The following is a 22365-nucleotide window of genomic DNA, read 5'->3' on the forward strand; positions in this document are numbered from 1 at the left end:
AACAATCTCCGACGTGCGGCGGGTTCGCATTCATTCATTCATTATCGGATGTGCTTTGTTTCTGCTAATATGGGTCAGACGCAACCATGCGAGGTACCTAGCCGCCAGCTAGCCATCTACTCCTAAATAGCGCACCCTAGACATCTTAGACGCATCTTAGACATTTGACGCAGGGATAATCCAAATCGTTAAAGGCTGAATAGCACCATACATCAATCAGTACATCAGCGATAATATGTGTCTAGTATGCACTTTAATGGCCCATGCGCCACGTGGTATCACTGGATCGCTGGTACAGTATGCGAAATTGTTGGCGGTTGCACAGTACCTGAAGTCCCTGAACCAACCAGCCAACCTTCCATTAGTGGACCATGATAGGATACGGCCCTTGCAGAAAACCCCGGCTCTGCATAGAGGAACAAACTGGAAAGGCTATGATTGACTCGTAACTTACGGTGGGACACCTGTAAAGGGATACAGTATATACAGTATAAACAGCTAATTGGCGATAGGATGACGGCAGACCAGAGAAGAAAAGACTTCAAATATTGTCTGGCTATGCTAGCTCCACGAACCCGACAAGCCAGCCAGTGGAATAGATAGCTAACAAACCATCAGACATTGTTGGATCGAATTGCGTCGAATTACATAGGCGCCCCATTCGTTTTATGCAGTGACTTGCGGCATGAGATATTTCTACATCACATTTTTAGGTCATCACATTAACCTCCAAGTATTGGTACACAAGTAAGAAATAGGGGACCTGGAGGGAAGACTGGAGGAACACAGAAAGAAGAAAAAATATACACAGAGTGGGAGTCATCACGGTCCACCCCTCAAATATCAATTACCACCATATACCTTATCCAGCTCTTCATCTATCCATCTATTTTATTAATTGATTTACCATTCATCGTCAATACACCCCCAGACCACCAGCATTAGGGTCTGCGAACTCCGCCGTACCTTGCTGTATCGGCGAGTCATGGGCATCGAGGCTCAACAATGGGTGAGTTAGCTTTCGCGCCTCGTCTTCCCCATCTTTCGTTTCCTTCGAAACGTGCCGCGCTAGGTACATGTAATATATTACAATATGTTAGCTGCCATCTGTCGGAATGTTTGCTGCGGCACGTAACGCGCTGACGCTTGACGCTTAACGCCCGATGAATGTTCCCACTTTCGGGTTCTGTTTCAGTCTTTTTCTAGTTTCACAAGAGGGGGGCTCAGCATTTTTAATATCCCCTGCATTTTGACGGCCTGCTTCACCTTAACTAACCATATTGTCGCACCACCTAGCTCCGTCCCAGACGCTGCCAGACCAATTCCACGAACCGCTGAAATTTTCTCCCCGACCTACCCCTCGACTTAATACCCGCAACGGCGACGGTGACGGTGGCGATGATGGTGATAATGGTGGATGGGATGCCACTTTGAAACCTGTAGCCCACGACTCGTCTTCTGCCCGCGCTATCGCACACTCGCGCGAATCCTCCCTCGAAAAACTTCAATCAGGTGCTCTCGCTGGCATTCCCGAGTCACCCCAGTCGCCTTCATCCTCGATAGCCTCCCCCGGCATACGATCAGCCTCGTCGCGTCCGAGTCCTGGTGGCATATTTGAGCGCTTGGTCGATCCTAAGGGCACAACATACGGGCATCATCGCCAAACCTCCATCGTCCATGGCATTCAACACTCGAGAAATGGAAGTCTCGCAAGTTCGTCTTCGAGTCCTCTTAGCCCACAGATGATCGCAGCTGCAGGTGCTGGAATTCTGCCGGAGCGACCAGAGGTACCTACGATGAACCGGCTAGATTCAGAGTTATCCACAACCTCGACAGCCTCGATGGCTTCTTCTAGGCCACCGACTGCCTTATCAGGCACAACAGTCAATGCGTCCATTCACTCTCCGGATAAAGCACAACCTCCTCAAGAAAGCAACGCCAATTCTACCACCACCCAGAGGAAGGCGGAGCGTATGCATAGTAAAACTCGGCGCGACCACGCACATCACCATTCGCATTCGTCAAGACACCATAGGGACGACCCGAAGACGGTAGGCGAATATGCCATGCACGTGTTATTTACATCGGTCAGTTAAGATGATATCTAAATTTATATGATATGTATTGACGTAGCCTAAGTTCATTGCCATGGCTGAGGACAAACTACAAGAGTTTATCACGGTACCTTTTGATCCCGAACCACCAGTAGAGCAGATATGCGGCCCTGGGGCCGACCCTGCCTTTGATCGCTTCATTGTAGCCCTGGGCCATATCGCGAGTCAAAAGCCAAGACCACTGATCGATTCTATCATGCTTTGGCGAAAACACAAAAGCGAGGCGGCCAACGAGGCACGGGGCCTCTTGCACCAGTTAAAATCCAATCTTCCTACGGCAGCTCTGGTCAGACGAAATACCGAGCCGTTGCAGCTTTTGACAGCAAACCTTACAGGGAGTTCGGCCGATACATCATCCAGCGTACCGCAAGATCTAGCTGAGAAACAAAATGCCGCGGCTCACGCAGAGCGTCGTTCTATTGTTTCCATTTACATACTTTGTCGAGTTCTCTTGGAGGTCATCAGTCAAAGCAGCCTAACCTGTATTACTCCTGAGATGGAGGACAAGCTTGAAGGCATCATATTCGGCCAGCTTAAAATTGCTGACATAGAACAGTTATATGTATCCCCCCTAAAGTTGGCTAATTGGAATCTTTTCGCCCAGCTCCTTGGCGTCATGAGCGTGATAAACTTTCAGAGTGTTTCGGGTCGATTTATAGCCGATTTGAGCCGTTCACTGGGAGATCTTACTGTCAGAAGTCCGACGTCGCAAAACAGAGATCCCGAGGGACAGGTAGAATTGGTCCTAGGTGGCATGAAACATCTTCACATCAAGATCGATACAGACGAAAGCTGGGACCAAGCCTGCGAATTTTTGATGTCTTTGGGCCGACTGTTTGCGCAGTCTCACGGCCAAAAAGTGAAGTCGGCATTTTGCCAGATTTTAGATACACTTCTCCTCCCCATTGCCGCCGAAGCCACCAACAAGCATTTTTCCTATCTAAAATGGTCAAAGGTGCTTAGTAACATCAGCCCTCGCCTAGCATCGATGTTTGTAAAGCCACGACATTGGTTCTCCGCATTCCCATTAACGGCAACGATGCTTTGTGTGTCATCTCCGGAGAACCTGAGTAATCAATGGCTTCAACTGGTTCGGACGGTTCAGCCAAGGCTCAAAGATCGTGCCATGCGTGTTCTCTGCCTGCAAATTATATCTAGGCTACTTTGGGCCTATTTGTATCGAACAACGGACACTCTCGCTGGAGCTGAACGCAAACTCAACGAAGTAATGCAACTAGTTTTACCTGCTTCCAAACGCACATTTTCGAGCACGGATACATCAAGCACAGGACCCTTGATACAGATTATTAGAATCATCGGTTTCAAGTATCCGGAATATTGCTGCAAGAGTATCATATTCCCCCTAATCAATGCCGAACTCTTCAACACGGATAAAGAACTCAAGGTTGAGCAGTTGGAACCTGACAGAATCGTTGTTGGAATTAGGGCGTTCCTCGTGATTATGTCGGATTTAGAAAAGGGTGACCTTGGACGGCCTCCTTTTCCACAGCAATATCCTTCCACATCCTCATCTGACCGGGCTCCTCCTAGCTCGCCAGCGTCTACATCGGCTTCCAGTGTGGCATCCGCGAGTACTTTTATGCCTAATCATGATGAATCTCTAGCTTCGCCTGTACAACTGGACGGACTAACAGAGGATGCTAAAAAGAACTATAAGAGGTTTTCGGAAATTTTGGGTAAAATTACGATTGTTTGCGACAACACATTTGGAGGGCAAGCTGCACTTGATGAGAAGTTCAATAGCTCAGGAGGACCAAAAACTCCTATTACCGAAACATTTAATTTCTCCAGACGGGATGATCATCCAAGCCCCGCGGACCAGAAGCAAGCCTTCTACGAGCTTCTTCATGTCGCGGTACAGGCGTTGCCTCGTTGTCTTCCTGCTGATATTCCATTTAATTCGCTCATCAATCTACTTTGCACGGGAACTGCACATGTTCAGTCTAACATTGCCGAATCTTCTGCTCAGTCTCTTAAAGCCATCGCCAAGCAATCTTATGCGCATCAAGTTACTGTAGGATTTGCTCGATTTATATTTAATTTCGATGACCGTTACTCCACAATGTCCGATGGGGGAATGTTGGGTCCCGGTCATATTGAAAGTACTCTACGTCTCTATGTTGAATTATTGCAGATATGGAGAGACGAGATAAGACAAAAAACTAGAGATGCAGCATCCGATCCTACAGATCTTAATGGTGCTGACAAACGGGGTATGAAATTAGACTTGTCCAGTATCTGGGCCGAGGTTGAACACGTCGAAGCTCGCGGTCTGTTTTTCCTATGCTCGCAATCGCGAAGGGTGCGCCACTTTGCAATCACAGTCCTTCGGTTAATTGTTGAGTTTGATACCGCGCTGGGTAAAGATAACACGCAAGAAAAGGATACTGTCCGCCTCATTGACATATTAGAAAATGATTCGGTACAAGTGATGAATTTTAAAGATGAGCATTTGTCTCTCGCAGAGCGAAGCAGGCTACAAAGGGGAATGCAAAACAGCAACAACAAGGGGGCTCTGATCGAGCTCTGCACTAGCGACGTTTCGTATGACACGACCCTCTGGTTTAAGATCTTTCCTAATTTTATACGGATTGCTTATGATCGATGTCCGTTTACCGTAACTATCGGGCGGGACTTAGTATGCAATCGGATCTTACAAATGTACAAAGGCATTGTGGTTCTGTCGGAACCAACCCGTGGTCTTTATTATGGTTCTGATCCCGGTAGTGCTCGATACACAGGAAGGACGCCTACGACACAGCCCGATGTGCTTGTTGAGCAGTGGAAATTGTACTTGGCTTTCGCCTGTACAACATTAACTGACTCAGGTGTGACACTAAACGGCTCTTCGCAAAATAGTCAGCACTCTCGAAAGACATCTAAGTCTGCTGACAAGATTGTATCTGCAAGAACTCTTTTCAAATTCCTAATTCCACTATTGCTAGCCTCCTCGGCTTCTGTGCGAGATGCCGTTGTGCTCGCGATGGGCTCGATTAACATCAACATATATCGAACATTGCTCGAGGAACTGCAAGGACAGGTATCTCGATGTAATGATGAAGCCCGCGCTCGAATACATCAGCGGACGAATAGTGGTCCGCGTAGGAATCGAAAAATGGACTTGCTACGAACAGAGCTTACTCACGTGTATAAACTAACTTGCCACTTTCTCAAGGAACCAGAAGTGTACTCAGACGACTGGATCCTTAATAACCTCTGTACATATACAAAGGATTTGAAACTCTTCCTCATGGACGGCGAGGTTCAAATGGATTGGGAGTTCCAGAAATTGAGGCGGCATTATTGCGGCCTGATCGAGGGCCTTTTCGAGGGAATTAATCGTACAAAAGACCCGTCCCGCTGGATGACATTTGAGTCGCGGAAGTCTTCCTTCACATTGATGGAGGACTGGTGTGGATTTTCGCCAAATCAAGTGCAAATCCGCGCCAGAGAAGATACGATGCGACAGTCTCTGATTGACCAACAATCTTTGGGCGAGCGAGGTACGATTACCGCTGCTATGGAAATAGAGAAGAGGAACCTGAAGACGGCAGCTCTAAGTGCTATGGCGGCTCTCTGTGCTGGCCCAGTGACTGTGACCACCGAGAGCGGCGCTACCCTTCAATTCGACATAAGACGTATGCTCAACTGGGTTGAATCAATTTTCAGCAATGGAAGTGACCGTGTCAATGTCATTGGGAGAAGGGCTTTGAAGAACTTGATAATTTATAATCAGGACCAACCATATTTCTTGGAGTATTGTATTGGGCGATGTTACCTAATAGAAATACCGAAAGTGCTTGAAAGTTACTTTACGGTTATCACTGAGGTTCTGCTGGAACACATCGATTACCCGACACCTTTCTGGAAACTATTAGGGCTATGTTTGTTCACCCTAGGAAGTGACCAAAGCGATATTCGATCTAAATCCGCCCACGTATTGGGAGCACTCGAGGAGAGACAACAAGCTGCACAAAGTTCTAAGATTCGAGATTTCGAAATTAGCATTGCGGACAAGACTAAGGCTGTTTATAAATTGGCTCAATTCGAGATATCGAAACGACTCGCAAAGCAACACCCTGACGTCGCATTTCACGTCTTCTCTGAAGTTACGCTGTATTTCAAAAACCTTCCCCCAGGCGCTCAAAGAAATGTTGTCGCCGTCATTCTACCTTGGATTCAAACGATCGAACTAAAGGTCGACCCGAATGGTGGGCCTATAGCGCAATCTTACGTACTTCTCGCCAATCTCCTAGAAGTTACTATTAAATCCAGCGCTGCGTTACATAACGAAGTGCAGGCGCTTTGGCAAGCACTCGCAACGGGACCGCATCCCGGAAATGTCCGTCTTGTGCTTGACTTTATTATATCCCTATGCCTGGAACGGAGAGAGCAGAATTTTGTCGAGTATGCTAAACAAATCGTGGTATTCTTGTCCAGTACGCCCAGCACACCAGGTATCAAAGTGGTGGAATTTCTTTTGATGCAAATTACCCCCAAAGCCATGGTCCCTAATGAGAAAAGAGAGATCGTACCGGCACCTCCTGATATCAGTCAATTGCAAGTACCTTATTGCGCCGATTTGACCGAGGCTTTACCAGTTGGTACAAAGCAGGCTGGATTTTCACTAGGGCAATTATCTTTGATACTTTTAGTTGACTTGATGGTCTCACCTGTGCAACTAAGTACTGAAAACCTAATAGTCTTATTGCAAGTTGTAACGGTACTTTGGGATCATTACACCCCCCTCGTTCAGGAACAGGCTCGCGAGATGTTGGTGCACCTAATTCACGAGTTAGTCGTGTCGAAAATGGATGATGCTACTCCCCTTGAGACGAAAAAGTCGGTTGAGGATGTGGTCGATGCCATTCGACGCCACGATCGCACCGTAGTCTGGAGTTATGAAGAGAGCAACGGTAAAGTAGACGGTCGTGATAACAAGGTACCCCAGAGCATGGAATATTTAACCGCAGAGGTCGTCAAAACCTTCGAGGTCACCTTTCCCGGAATCAAGGAACAATGGAGTCGATTATCCTTGACCTGGGCCACTTCTTGCCCGGTCAGGCACCTGGCTTGCCGCTCATTCCAGATTTTCCGTTGCATCCTTACTTCTCTCGACCAGTTAATGTTGGGTGATATGCTTGCGAGATTATCGAACACTGTCGCGGATGAAGATACTGAGATTCAAACTTTCTCCATGGAAATCCTTACCACTCTGAAAACTCTTATATCGAAACTTGATGCTGAAAAACTCATGTCTTTCCCTCAATTATTCTGGACGATGTGTGCGTGCTTGGACTCCATCAATGAGGTTGAGTTTCTTGAAGCTCTCGAGATGCTCAACGAATTTTTGGAGAAGCTCGATTTCCACTCACCAAATGTCCGAGCAGCTCTTATGGACGGTCAACCCCCAAGATGGGAAGGTTCATTCGAAGGTGTCCAACCCCTACTTTATAAAGGTTTAAGGTCGTCCGTTTGCCTCCAACCAACGCTTGACACTTTAGATAAACTTGTTCAACTACCGAGTGGTGAACTCATTGGGAACGATGATAGGCTTTTCTTTTCCATTCTCGCTAACTTCCCGCGTTTCTTGGAGGCTATGGAGCAAGGTGTGATCGACAGAAGGACCCAAGAACCTGCTCAGATCCTCTTCTCGGTAGCCGAAGCTCAAGGGCTATCATCAATATGTGGTGCTTTAGGGGCCTACATAGATTCACGGTATCGGTCGACAAGGGAATTTATGATCAAGCTGTTGGTCGCACTCCGCGAATTCTACTCACCACAACTTGACTTTAGACTATTGACAACACTCCTCGGTTTCCTTACAAATAGCATTCCCTCAGTAAAGGTTACGACAATGCGACTCCTATGTGTTGTCATTCCCGAAATTGAGATGCGCAAACCTGAAATTGCCAACCATGGCTCTGACTTAATCTCTCCGCTCTTCCGACTTCTACAAACAGAGTATTGCATGGAAGCGTTAGAAGTGCTCGACAATATTATGACCATGTCTGGGACCCCGATGGACAAACATTATGTTCGAATGAGCATGACGAGTGCTGCATCTAAGGATAGGAAGGACTATGAAATGACTCAGAGTCTGTTCGGCATACCTGAAGAGTCCGGCTGGTCAATTCCTGTGCCAGCAAAGAAAACGGAAATCACACGCGCCAATATTCATGCCGCATTTTACATGTGTCAGGCCAATCCGGAGGATGGCATACCTACGGATCCAACTCCAACTCCAGATGTCGAGTTCCATGCTGATGATTACCGTTATGGCTATTTCGAAATGCCGGATAGAACCGAGACTATGATGTCTGACGATGTCCAGGGGGAGACTCAAATTGCCGACTTAGTAACGAAGCTGGATAGTCTAGATGACTTCTTCGATGATATGTCACAAACGTCACCTAGTGAGGGTCGCTCGTCGAGAACTGTGACGGAATTCGCTCCTGAGAGCTATGAATCTGGCGCACGGCTTTATGATGACGTCTTGCCAATCTTACACCAGGCTTCAACTAATACCTCATTTCAGAACGGCTTCGTGGACCAACGTGTGCCAATGTCGAAAGAAGGCAAATCTAACGCCATGAACCCAGGCGCTTTCAATTCTGCCGCAGCAGCTAGGCCAGGACTACACTCACGTTCTGTCACTTCGCCCTCGGCACCGGCTTCATGGAGCCAACCGCAACTCGGTGAACTGACTTCAGATGAAGAGTTAACCGAAAACGTATTCTCTGATGACGACGATGATCGACCTCCAAATGGGGCGCCAGAGAGCTCGTTCTTTCTAGAGAATATGATCAAGCCGATTGCAAACACGACGAGGACTCACATGCGCCGACTTACAGGCGGCGGTAGATCCCGGGATGCGGAGAGACAGCGGGAACTGTTCCGCGCGAGACAACAACAGATCTCTCCGCAGGTTCCTAAGGTGCCACACACGTTCCTACAGCATAAGGCGAATCTTTCTAATGGAGATATGCTATGAGTGTTGGCGTATGAAGAATATGCGAAATGTGCGAATACGAGGGGATGAGAGGACGTTGGATTATGTCAGCTACTAGTTTGGGGAGATAGTGTCACTGTACAGTTGCACTGTCTGGCTTTTTAGTCCTTTGGGGGACAATTTTTGAGGGACGCAGCATCATGGGTTTTGCAAAGCAGGCACTTCAGCTGACGTCCTTCTGTCGAGATACGCCGACATATATGGTATCCACGGATACGTAGTTTACGAATAATATTGGATAGTGAATGTGGCAGCGAGGAATAAAATATTTATCAAGAGGATCGTAGGAAGAAATATGGCATCGGCATCGTTGTATCCCTACCATATGTAGAATAGAGAAACACATCCGTGCAATTATAACGAAAGTGTATTCCATCTATAGTGCTAGATACTTGTCAACGAATATGCCCTGAGTCCCTATGCCCGCCATATACCAATAACCCTAACCTAACTCCATCCATGTCTATCATATTGAACTCGAGGCATTGGCCGAGGGCCCTGAGTTGATACTTAGTGAAAGGCGACAGCTTAGGGGTGTGGTGAGGATTCTAAGGCTTACCTTCAACGTTGAGCCCCGGCAGGTGGGACGATGACGATGGTAACGGGCGAGTTGACGCCAGAGGGACTTAGACCGACGACAAGACCACTGGTGGCGGCAGGCGTGATAATAGATACGGTTACAGGCACAGTGGTAGGAGTAGTAGTGGCGGTAGTAGGTGTAGTGCCAGGAGCAATACTAGCGCCGGCGTTGGGGTTGAGGTAGACATTGACGTTAATGGGCATATGAGCCGGCCTGGTAGCTCTATGCTCTGAATTGCGACGACCGCTGGATCGAGAAGGCCTGTGTCCGTGTTGTGGACGTCTTGAAAACATGGCTTGGAGTTTAAGTGAAGAGGGCTAATATAACAAATTCTACTCGCACAATACTCATGACTCCAGAGTAAATAGCAACAAGTCCATGTAGAATGAAAGAGAGAACGAAAAATATGAGAGAAATAATACCTTATTTATGTATATACATTTTCCTGAAAGACCATACTCGTCCCAAATAATCTACAAGTCTCCTAACACTCACGTATTCATTCATGGTGGCTGTCATGAAGCGGGGTGGGGACTTTTATGCGCATCGATTTAGGGCGTGGTTTTGGGGCCCGACTAGAAATTTAAGAGTAATGCGCTAACCCTGATTTGAACTGTGGGGGAGCGGTCAGAGGCGGCAATTTAATTATTTTCCTAATGAGCTTCCCAGTTTTCCAATGCGACACTATGTAATCACAACATACGGCGAGTACCTATGCGAAAATACGAATTTGTGTTGAATTCTTTAGCAGAATATCCGGCCACTGATAGTGTCGTCTATAGCAAATTATAGGAGCATTTCAGATCGCAAAGCGCTTCGAGGGGTTTCCCGCTACCCAGTGTCCAGCAATATTATTGACGATGATGTAGAAAAGCGCATGACCTGCAATCGACAACAATGGCGAAGCGAAAGTCTTACGGTGGTGAAGGCAGTCACTTAGGGAAGAAGCAAAAGACTGCCCATGTGCACGAAGCCCCTACATCTGAGGAGGTTTATACTGGGAGACAACTTCGACAATTGCTGGCCTTCGAACAGGACTTACGAAAAGCCAGGCATGGTACGTTTTTTTAATATCGATGTGTTATTTCGCCTTGTATCATGCTAATTATATCCGAATGTAGGCCTCCAATCCCTGAAGAACGTGCTCGATAGTATCGTCAACAATGAAGATGGCAGCTCCGAAAAGCTGCAAATGGTACTCGAATTTCTAGAATCGGTAAAGCCAAAAGAGAGCGAAGATGAAGTTCCGATATACCTACCGGATATAATGGAAACCTGGAGCATGGCCGCGCAACTAAACAACGAGAATGTTATGTCTGCTGTTGCGGTTGTCCTCGCGCTCTTGCTTAAAATCATCTCCGGCAAAGTGGAACTGGTATCTTACGGCCTAGGGATATGTCGAACTCTCCTCCAAAAAAGACAACAAGAGCTCATCGCCAGGAATCTGTCGGCCGATAACGGAAAAGATTTCATAATATCCCCTACACTAAGACTGCTGAGGGAGGTTGTGTGCTTAGATGGTGGTGCTTTGTCAGCCCCGACATTCAGAGCTAGGAATAATACCTTCAAGTCGCTTGCGAGGAATATGGGTCTTCGATATTTGGGCGAAGGCATAGAAGATCCGAAACGACCGTCGGTCAGAACGAATGCGATACGTTTTCTTCTTAGTAGCCTCAAGCTTCTTCACTTCGAAGCGAAGCGTGACCTATTATCCCAAAAAGACATCGTTGCCGCTCTCATGAGGCATATTAGAAAAGACCCCCCTTCTTTAATCCACGAAATCCTAGACATCCTAAGAGCTTCGGTTATTACGGATAAGAAGCTACCAAAGGAAATCAAGATCAGGATTCTAAACGCTTATTCGCTCATACGAATAGCAGAACTTTACGGCTACCCCGAAATACCCGTTGATGACGAGGATGAATCAGAGACCGAGCGCCCATCCGTTGAAGATTCGGCGCATGCCTTTTTAATTGCTGCGTGTACTGATGCAAATGCTGGCGTTCGACGGTCAGAACATGGTTATTATCCTGAGGGCGTGGATCCTGATGCGGTACCTTCGGGAGTAAACGAAGATCGGCCTGTGGATTTTGGCATCGACAGCATTCCTTGGATGAGCAAGTTCGAAAATGACGTGCCGGTACGGAATTCATTATTGGCAGAATTTATTCAGACATTACGACCATGGTCCAGTACAAAACAAAACGACCTACTAGTAGCAATCTTCGAGAATTCACCTGAATTAATCGCAAATTACTTCTGTCATAAAAAGTCATTCACATTTGACCCAAAGTTATCTGCCACATGGATTGGCTACGCTGCATTGCTTTACAATGTCGTTCAGCTGCCAATTCCTGCTTGGTTTGGACATGCCAAGGGTTACTCGAGAGTTCCCCCACCTACATCTATAGTACTCGGAAACTTGATCCCATTGCCCATGACACCTAAGGCATTATCACGATGCTTTTCTATCAAGTCGAAATTAGCATCCTTCTATGCTATACGTCTTCTAATCTTACTTCTAGAAAAGCTAGGGCGAGTTTTGGAGATGTACCGAGAGGCATCGACCTCATCGGATTCTCTTTGGGAAGAGGCCGCTCGCCGACTTCTTGACGAATTTTACCAGAGGATACCCGATATCAAGGATATTATCAAATGTTATCTTTCCATGAATCCAAGCGATTTGCTTCAACGGCAAGCTGCAAGCCGCTTGCTATTGCTCTATTACGAAGTAATCCCGCAAGTTGCCTTACGGGCAAGATTTGATGTTTCCCCACAGTTACTTACTACCATCAAAAAGATTGAGACCTCTGAAAGTACCGATGAGGACGTGGTCATGTCTCTGTTGGAACTCGAGAATCTTTGCGCGATTGCGAAATATTCACCGAGCATGCGGTGGTTTGCTCGAGCTTCTGACATGCCCCACTCTCTTTTCACGACTCTTCTAAGATTATGCGTCGGGAAGACTATGGGACTCTCTAATGAGGGTCTTAATAACGTTTTACATTGGGTAGCCAGCGAGCACCAGTTAGTGGAGAACAGACAAAATTCGCCAGAGCTATATCCTCTAATTACCGCTTTACGCAGTCTCGAAAGTGTTGACATGACGATTTGGGCATTTTTAGACAATTGTGTTGAGCGTTGCGCCAGAACGCCGGTCAAGTACCTAGAGATGATTGAGGAACAGCTCGAAAAAGCGAATGCCCCTGATGATAAGGACACTATTACTTGTCCTCTCATGATGGCAATTGCCGAGCAAATTCCATATTTAGTTTCTTCGGCACCCAATAAGAATATTCTCAAGGCATTTGTCCAATTCCTTTCCGAATTTCTCGGCCATTCGCGTGCTGCCGGTATTAGCAAGCCTTTCTTAAAGGCCTCGAAAGAGCTCTTTGGTGTTGGCTTAGGGGATCAAAAGCTTGGAGCGAAGTTGAAGATCCTAGACAGGAAAAACCCTATTCCGGATGCGCAGAATGGTGCTGGGCAAAACAACACTGTTGCCAGCGACGAACCAAACAATGAAGTTACTAACGGGGTGGATGGCAACTCGATCTCGCATATCAGCCCTCAAGACTTAGAGGAAAGACTTTCGGTACCCATTATACCGAGCAAGGATGGTTCATTATTAAAATGGTCATCTAAGACACCCGAAGAACTTGTCGAGGAAGGTTACGCATCTTCTTTGATACGATTACTCTCCTCTGAGCATTCGAGCATTCGAAAAGAAGCTCTTACAAATATCGTCAAAATGGCCACAAAGATAAAGGAATCGACATACGAGAACAATGAACAGGCCTGGCTCTTACTTATGGAACTCACTGAATCAGCACGAGACTCTGTTACGGATCAACCTTTACCATCTGTGATTGTTGCGTTTGCCTGCAAGGCCCTTGAAGTTTTAGCGAACCCCCTGCATTGTCTTTATGAGAAGATCAACCTGTTCCTCACCAATGGACCGATGTGGTCTCTGGATAAGATACCTCTCATGCAAGGCATTCTTCAGGAGGGCCCTACCGAGGACGGCGCATTTTATTCCGAGATCAGCTGGCTTCTTACCTTCCTCCTTGATAGCTTGCGAACACCCGCAGATGTTGCTTTATTCCACAGACGGAAAGTGCCTGAGAGACTATTCGCTCTAACATGTAACCCATTCATGGGCCCTAATCTGAAGACGCAGATACTACGTATTGTATATAGGATGACGACCATTGAGGGAGGAAGCGATACCTTGATTACGAGATTTGGGACACTCAGTTGGTTAGTGGCGCTGAGAGATGCTACTACAGATTCGATTGAGCGGGGTGTGTATCAAGCATTACTCCGAAGGCTATGGGAGACTTGTGATCAGAAACGTATTTCGGCCTGGAGTAAAGGAGGCATTCAAAAGCTTGTAGAATAGCAATGGGCCTGTACGTATCATACCAAACCATAATATGAAGAGCACAAAATTTCTTCCACTTCGAGATTCTGCGATTGAGTGATTATTAAGAAGTGCGCTAGCTTTGTTGTGTCACGATTAACATCTACGTAAGTAGGCATTCAAGTGTGACGAGGCTTGTACGTCCTTTCGATACTACCATTTCGTGCGAAAGGCAACGTAGCATCTACTTTGTAAAATCCGAAATCTCCTACGTTATTGTCGATACGTGTATTTCAGTACATGTCGGTTGGTTGCCTGTAATGAATGCCTAGGTGTGTTTTCTAAAGGGTTCTATTGTGTTCGGTACTCGTTCCGTTAATCAAAACTGGTTCAGCAATTAGCTGCGGATGATTTGTTATAAAAAAGCATATTTTGTGAGGGAATCAGGTGTAAGTTGAATTGTCCCCCATATACAGCCTCGCCCTTTTCTTCGGTGAGGTCATATTAATTCACCCCACCAAAACCAGACGAATAAGTCTGTAATGAAAATCTGAAGTCTGACCCTCAACTTAATTGTCCCGAAATAAATTATATGGATTTCTGTAATATGGTTCGACAGTCAGTCGAGGGACAACCGAGATACATATGTTAATTTACAATGATGGAGTTAATTATTTAGGAAGTTGAGTGGAAATTATTCCCGAGGGATTATCCATGTCACCTTAATGATGTATTACCCCCTTGTGCCTTCCTTTATTGATGGCATTGTTGGAAGTGTCATTCCAAAGTGCAAAATGACAGTCGATAGTGGATGGGTGGGCGGGATTATGTAAGAACTCAAAATGACTTAGCCAGCTCAATTTAGGCATCAAGGGCCCGAGCTCGACGACCCACTGCATGTGGTTCAGTACATCTAACCATGTCTGACCACGCTAAATTAGTGGCACTTTCAGGGTAGGGTAGCGAGCAAGCAACTACGCGTTAGAAGGGGATGGACCTTCTGTATTTCTAGTATTTCTTTTGGTACATCCCCGAATTTAGGTGGGACACGGGCCAAGTCGACATTTCCCAGTCTTGATTTGACCCCATTATCTTTAAACTTCCAGCTTGTCTTCCCTCATAAGAAACATTTCCAATAGAGACAAAAAAAAAATGTTTTCGACATTGGCCTACAACCTAACTCCTTCTCCTCTGATTGTACAGTAAAACTACAACACTAGACACTCGTCACCTTCTTCGATCCAAACACGACCGCTACTACGCTAGCTTTTGTTCGCACCTCTAAACTTAATTGAGATATACCACTACCTCCCATAACCTCCCATTACCACCGCCGCTACCACACACTTTCTCCATCGTCGCTCTCCGTCCAGGATAAGTTGCATATCGTCATTTTCCGTTTGATCGCCCGGTCAATTGATCCTGCCTATTGTCCGATCCCAATAGCAATTTCAAGACTGGGTCGGCTTTGACGATTCAATACACTTCTTTCTCCGACCCTGAATTCCTCGACTCCGACCTCGACAAAAAAAACTCCTCATACCGTCCTCCGCATCTCATCCTCCACCCCGCACAAAACAAACAATCTCCAAGATACCTTCAAGCATTCTCACCTATTTAGGGTCGCTGTGTATTGTCCATCATAGCGCCCGACCGCGATTGTCTTCGCCCGACGCGTGGACACTGTCCACTCCCATCCCACAAATTTAATATACCTTTTACCAGTTAAAGACTACCAAACCCTCAGATGATATGGCAATACGATATGAAGTAGATGCGCTGATATTCCTGCGCGAGTCGCCGTTATGTATCAAGCCAAGTACACTTCCTCCAGCGGAAGAATGGATGGGGTATGTCCAAAAGGGCTATATACGGACGACCAAACCTGGCATCCCATGCTAATTGAGCGTATAGACCACCGCCTGAGACTTTTCGTAACAGCCAAGGCAGCAAGCCTAGCGGAGAGAGGAACAGAAACAATGACAATCTTCTATTAGATCCATCCAACAGACGACCGGGTGTCGATAGACATGTGTCGCGCAATGCAGGTAGTACGTTCCCGTCAAATTTAGTCTTATCCGTGTCTAACATCAGTTTAGATCCAGAGGATATCGTCCTTGGGCCTCCGCGCACGACCTTTTCATCTACCCTCTCTAGAGGCAACAAAACATTTGATAACGATAAGACCCTAAAAGATAACGACGGTCGAGACCGCTTCTCTTTCCGCCCCAGAAATGGTGACACCGACAATTCTGAGCGTTTCCGTGATCGTAACCGTGACCCGGATCGTGACAATCGAAGTTTTCGTCGACGCGATGCGGATCAAGATAGTGAAGGTTGGAGCACCGTTAAACCGCGTAAGAGTTTCGGGCATGAAGGTGCAGAGCGCTTCAATCGTACGAGCGACCGTGCTGAGCGCTTTGGTGGGGATCGCCGACCACGCGAGCAGGATGACCGCGACAGTGGTCGTCGTACCTTTGGCGAATTTGGCAAGGATAAAGAAGGGGAGGATGGCGACAAGCCTCGTAGAAACGGCGTGAACAGAAACAGGACGGATCAACCTTGGCTAAGGGAGAGCGACGCTGCTCCCCAACCTCGAGAGCGTTTTGATAGATCCAAAAGCTGGAGAGACAGGGCCGCAGACGATCACCAGAACGAAGCGCCCCAGGATAGGCAAGGAGACAGAACATTTGAGCGAAGATGGGATCGACGGGATCATCGCCAAGAACGGGATCCCGAATGGCTCGATGAACCTGTCGAAGAGCAACCCCAAGCACATACCCAAGAAGATTTCAAGAAATTCATGGACAACTTGAAAGCAGGGAAAAATCAAGCCAAGGCCGAGCCCGCTCCGTCAACAGTTGAAGCAGCTGCGCCGGCAGAGAAGTCCGAAACCGAGAAAAAGGTCAAATCAGCGCCTGCTTTCGAGATGACTGGCACTGATAAATTTTTCGCTGCATTTGCCCAGGGTACACCCGAGGTGTCACGTATCGCTGATGAGGCAACCAAGGAAAACGCCATTCCCGTGGTTAAGCCAAAGACTGGGGGATCCCGTTTCCAGAAGCTATTCTCAGCTCAAGAGGAGCCTCGTCGTCAGGTCGAACCCCCAACTCCCGCCGCTAGTGCACCGCCGCCAGCCGAAGCAAACCCGCTACTGGCTATGGCTGGAGCACAACCACAAAATGATGTAGCTGAAAAAGTTGCTTTCCAGGCTTTACTCCAAAAGCTCCATAAACAGACCCTACAAGCCACTACGCCTCCATCCGGTGGGTTTTCGGAGCCTCCTAACCATGCGGTTGCTTCGCCTGGTCCTTATCAGCCTTATGCACAAGAACGTCGCGAGGAGCTGCCTATTCGTGCCCCCCCGCAGAATCAGGACCTTCATGCGATTAGGCCACAGATAACCCCACAATTCGGCGGGATTCGTTCTGAACAGCAGGTACTTCACGACCTCATCGGCCAGCGTCATGCTAGCCAGAATCAGAACGCCCTGCGTTCTGATCAGCCACCCAGCCGAAACAGTAACAGTAATGCCGAGTTCCTGATGACTCTAATGCAAAGCGCCCGAACTGTGCCTGAAAACCAGAGAAACGAGCAACTTCCGATGAGAATGCCTCAACCCTCTAGGCCTGCACAGATCCTCCCAACTCCAGACCGGGAGATCGATTATCAGCATGAGCGTAGCGCTTCACAGCACCAGGTTGGTCGCCCCACCGGCCTGCCCAGCTTTTTTGACGAAGCCCCAATGCATCACCGAGAGCCAGAGAGTCGTCCTCAACAGCCTACTCAGATTCTTCAGCGCCAAGTTCCTCCAGGCTTGGACCATATTCCTCCCACCGCTTGGATGCAGAATAACGGACAGCAGCTACCTCCCCCAGGACGGCCTATGATCCCCCCTCCGGGTCTAGCTGGAAACCCACGTAATGGCCCTGTCCCGGGAGGCTTTCCCCCTGGTAACTTTCCTATGGGCGGGTTCCCTCCGGATGGAATAGCAGGCCCTCCGCGCAACATGGCACCACCACCCGGCTTCTTCGGTGGCCCACCACCCGGATTTATCCACCCCGGAATGCCGCCAGGTTTCCAGGGCCCCGACAACGTAGCGTTCGGGTTTGACCACCGTGGTATGCCTCCCCCACCGGGTGCTTACCGTCGAAACTAGGCAGTACTCGGCGTCTGGTTACGTTAAAAACCATTATACTGTTGCCAATCCGCGCATGGATCAGGCCGAAGCGTTTCGGCATATGCTTAATATTTTTTTTTCGGTCGCATCTGCGTTTAGGGGTGTAGAAACGGAAACGGATACTTGTATGTACTGGTATTGGTTGGGTCTGACATGGGAAAAGGGTCGAAATGACTACTTTTTTCTGTTATTTTGGGACGAAGGGAAAACCAACTTTGTATGATTGCAGCATCTTCCTTCCTTGCCCATTCTCAGCAAGTTGATTCCGACAAAAACGGTCAATTATTGCCTGTATTCCAGTTCTGAGTTCTCTATACACCAAAAATAGCAGCACGTACCAAATACTTCAGGGTTAGTAGCTTGTATTCTGACAACGACGTAACTAGATGAATGCCAAAGTCTTTATAAGCGGAGGAGATCGTACTATCCTCTCGATTTTATAATGACCTTATGTCCTTTTCGTCTAGTATTGTTTGAGTCTTGGGTGAACTTTGCTTGCCCTTATGTTTGTTTGGGATTGTCTATGACCGATGTGGAACCTCCGGAGAATCTCTAAATTTACAACGGAGTTCGGACGAAGGGAGCATACGAGGGTAGAAGGAAAACGCCTCATTTTTAAATAAGTGAAGTGATTGCTTACTTTACTTTAAATATACCTAGGCAGTCAAGAGGGTTGGTAATCAAACATACTAAACTTGGTGGTAGTTCGGATCCCCGGGGATAGGAAAACTGGTGAATTCAGTAAGCTAGGGTCTAAATAGCATATTCTTCAGCTTAGATGTTTCGCATGCACCTGCTCCGTACATATAACATTGGTTTGGAGTAATTCCGCTCTTGATTTACTTCTGGCTTTTCAGCATTTCTATGTAATAACGTAACTCAACACAACGCTTGCTCTCTCGGCGTCCCCTTTGCAACAACCAGAAGCCAACTCCTCAAACGCCATGCTCTAGTTATTTCGGGTATGCGCATGCTTTATAAATCCAACACACTATCTCCAAGCAGTCGGCCAGTCCATAGCCAAGGGAGAGCGAGGCATCACCCGGTCTTTTAAAGTACTGATCTTGGATATCTCCCATAATAGGCCTATATATCGTGACGTCTGGGTCGAAATACACATGTCTATACCCTCTTCAACTTTTCTTCATGCCGAAGATATTACGTTTCTTTTTCTCCTTCTCCAGTTTATGTGGCTTGCCGTCATTTGATGACGCGGGTCTCTGATCGCTTGCGTTTGAAGGCCTTGAGGTGTGAAGCGACATATTATTCATGGCTTGTGTTGGTGGGGCAGGGGATGGTCCACCTAGCCGTGGCCCACCTGGTAGCCCTCCGGGCCCGGGGGGTGCTCGTCCTGGTACTCTTTGAGCCCCTCCTGGAGGTGGCCGTTGTCCACCCGGAGGTCCTGGTGGCATACCCATAGGTGGTGGAGCAGGTCGTTCAAACAAATGTGCCGGTGCTCTTGGGGCTGGTCTCTCCATAGGTATATCGAGGCGTCTCTTGTCAACACTTAAGTCGCCTACTTGTCGTACAAATAGCTGCGGACTGAGCATGTGGCTAGTCGCTAAGAAAACATCGCGGTTCATTGCCGCACCGACCTCGTAACATGCGCGCGACTCGGAGAAAGTAGCCCCGCCAGCCATGAAAACGATGATACGTTGCTTGTTATCCACAACACGCCTACCAGCACCGGCCCAACTAGGTTTTGCCGCTCGCAAAGATCCCTGACCAATGAGCGCATCTTCATTAGGGTCAAGCGGTGGTTTGACGTAAGGGAATGCTGTTTGGTCTAAGGCTCCCCTGCATAAATACTCCAACATAGTCTTCACAGCTGGGTTGAACCGTGACATGTAATTATCTTCGGCAATAGGTGCCTTGGTGTCGATAGGGAATAGGGGTCGTAAATCTTTACGAACATCCTTAAGGCCGTGAGTCATACGACCGCCAAGCAATTCCATATTGGAAATAACCTCGCCGTCTTGAGGCGGTAAAGAGGCGTGTGCTAATAGCCTCTTGATATCTTCAGGGATTACACCGTCCCGGTAAAGAAGATACATTACTATGAGGCGGAGACGATCGGACTGCGTCACAGCATCGTCGTCCAGTAGCCGAACGACTGTATCCAAGACATTCTTCGGTTTCCGGTTATCTTCGTCGAGACCGGTGGCCATATCCTGTTCTGTTGGCGACATCTCGTTCAATTTATGGTGCTGGAAGATATTCATACACTCTTGTGCCATCGTAAGATGGAGAGAATAGGCTTCCTTCATCTCCTGAAACTGTGGCAGCCCCGCCATCATGTCTTTGATGGCATTAAGACTGGTGGCGTCGCTGCTTGAGTCAGTGAAATGTGGGTTCTGATCAAGGAACTTTTGAAAGTCACTCATCAACTTATCGATCGTATCCTTCATATGCCTATGTCGGTTCTCAACCCATACTTTGTCCTTGTCAGTAAGCTCCATATCCTTCTCTTCAGCTTCCTCAGATCCTTCATTGACGGTCATATGAAATGTCGTCTTATCGCCGTCCTTAATTGGTAGTAGGTCGTGTGCCATTGCTTGATATGTAAATTCGTGTATTAGGGGTGCCATTAGATCCATCGATCTGTCCGTTACTATGAGGACACCTTGCGGTCGCGAGCTTGGCGGTGGGAAGTTGGGGTTCCATTGGGCATATTCGTCCAATTCTTCAGATATAAAACGAGCAAGGTGCGAGGATAACACACTAGCCTCGTGTATCGGATTCTGGGGTCGGTAATAGCGAACCTTGGGATACTCGCCTAAGGTCACACATAACCCAGTGATCTGCCATCCTCTTAGTCAACATTTATTGTTAAGACATTGAATAACACTTTCCAAACCTTTTGAGCTAAGTCTTGCATGTGCTTCCTTATGAGTCCATTGCAAGCTGGGTGGTATAGAATTGGGAAACTCCATGGATCCCTAAATGTAATAAGATGCGATTCGCGGGGAAAGTAGTCAATCGATAGAGTCTCGAAACCTGCTATAGCTTGCTTTGCTAGAGCGGAACTGTCTATTCGCCTTCGTAATTGGGGGTCAAGCACGGTTGTCCATACTAAGAAACATCGTTGATATCTCCGTTGTTCAATGTCCGCCATGAGACAATCTACAATATGTGGTAGGGGCGATAGGATGTATATAGCATCCATTGTCGGATTCTTTTCTCTTCGGTCTTCGATGCGCTCGATGTCTATAACACTCCCTTCAGCAAATGCGCCAAAAACGGAACGTGGTCGGGGAACGTACTCGCAATGTTATGATTAAGAATATCATCTTCCTTGGCGACATTGTCGATGATTTTCTTGGATTCGCCGTCGACAACTAGAACTTTCCACTTTTAAAGGGTCGCATTAGCAGAGAACACTTGTATATAGTTGTTGATACGTTAATGAGTACAACTTACATCTCCAGAAGTGATATGCTTGATTGTATCTATAATAACTATACGCGGGAGAGTAGATCACGTTAGCTATACCATGAACAGCACCTTGCTGATTAGAACATCGGTTTTTCAGCCTCGTGACGGTATAGGGTATTCTCACTGTCGCGTTGCTCGTCAATAACGGATACCCCCATCTTGACTTGTAGCCCGTAGGCAGGATTCGGTGCCTATAAATGGCAAACTACTACTTGAATGCTTTCGAGGGGGGGGGGATATATGTATCGCGTAGTTGGGCGGCTCGAAATGGGTGTGGGTAGGTAAGCTCCTGTAGCTATCTAAAGGCCAACGTGGTGCTCGATGCTGGCAATTGCTCGTCTTCAGCAATTGCGATAGTTTATCGTACGCGCTCGTGTTTGTGATAAGGCAGTAACACAAACAAAAGTCTGTACTGGAAGATTCAAGACAAGTTGTCCACGTCGTTGAAGGCATTAAACATGACAACGCGGTGGGAGGAATAAGTTTCAAAGAGATGGGGGCCACGAGAATGAATGTGGTAATGTGGTAATTGTGGTTCTTGGCCCTTGGCGGGGTCGGTGGTTTCAGGGCGCCAATCCGCTAATGCGACAACCAGGAAAGCTCCTAGCTTCCCCACTTCGTCATACATCCATCAATATCAATATGGACCTTCCATCCAGGCAT

General features: G+C 47.4%; 4 protein-coding genes across 4 annotated transcripts; 3 read left to right on the forward strand and 1 right to left on the reverse strand.

Annotated features, from left to right (window-relative positions):
• Nucleotides 1-752: 752 nt before the first annotated feature.
• F4822DRAFT_316653 (cell morphogenesis N-terminal-domain-containing protein) lies at nt 753-9419 on the forward strand. The gene is made up of 3 exons (XM_051455408.1): nt 753-1009; nt 1297-2087; nt 2140-9419. The coding sequence occupies exons 1-3, from the start codon at nt 1006-1008 to the stop codon at nt 9127-9129; spliced, it is 7785 nt and encodes a 2594-aa protein (XP_051312212.1). The 5' UTR covers nt 753-1005; the 3' UTR covers nt 9130-9419.
• Nucleotides 9420-10425: 1006 nt separating this feature from the next.
• Nucleotides 10426-14184, forward strand: F4822DRAFT_410075 (ribosome 60S biogenesis N-terminal-domain-containing protein). The gene is made up of 2 exons (XM_051458717.1): nt 10426-10784; nt 10849-14184. Exons 1-2 carry the CDS (start codon nt 10625-10627, stop codon nt 14124-14126), a joined length of 3438 nt encoding a protein of 1145 aa, XP_051312213.1. The 5' UTR covers nt 10426-10624; the 3' UTR covers nt 14127-14184.
• Nucleotides 14185-15128: 944 nt separating this feature from the next.
• On the forward strand, nt 15129-18987 carry F4822DRAFT_410078 (uncharacterized protein). The gene is made up of 3 exons (XM_051458718.1): nt 15129-15937; nt 16002-16135; nt 16187-18987. The coding sequence occupies exons 1-3, from the start codon at nt 15840-15842 to the stop codon at nt 18244-18246; spliced, it is 2292 nt and encodes a 763-aa protein (XP_051312214.1). The 5' UTR covers nt 15129-15839; the 3' UTR covers nt 18247-18987.
• Nucleotides 18988-22206, reverse strand: F4822DRAFT_410082 (Sec1-like protein). Its single transcript, XM_051458719.1, has 5 exons — nt 21827-22206; nt 21688-21725; nt 21531-21618; nt 21125-21474; nt 18988-21068 (listed from the first exon to the last, which is right to left on the reverse strand). Exons 1-5 carry the CDS (start codon nt 21858-21860, stop codon nt 19401-19403), a joined length of 2178 nt encoding a protein of 725 aa, XP_051312215.1. The 5' UTR covers nt 21861-22206; the 3' UTR covers nt 18988-19400.
• Nucleotides 22207-22365: the final 159 nt, after the last annotated feature.

This window comes from Hypoxylon trugodes (genome assembly GCF_022578975.1).
Source record: "Hypoxylon trugodes strain CBS 135444 unplaced genomic scaffold F4822scaffold_7, whole genome shotgun sequence".
Lineage (NCBI taxonomy): Eukaryota > Fungi > Ascomycota > Sordariomycetes > Xylariales > Hypoxylaceae > Hypoxylon > Hypoxylon trugodes.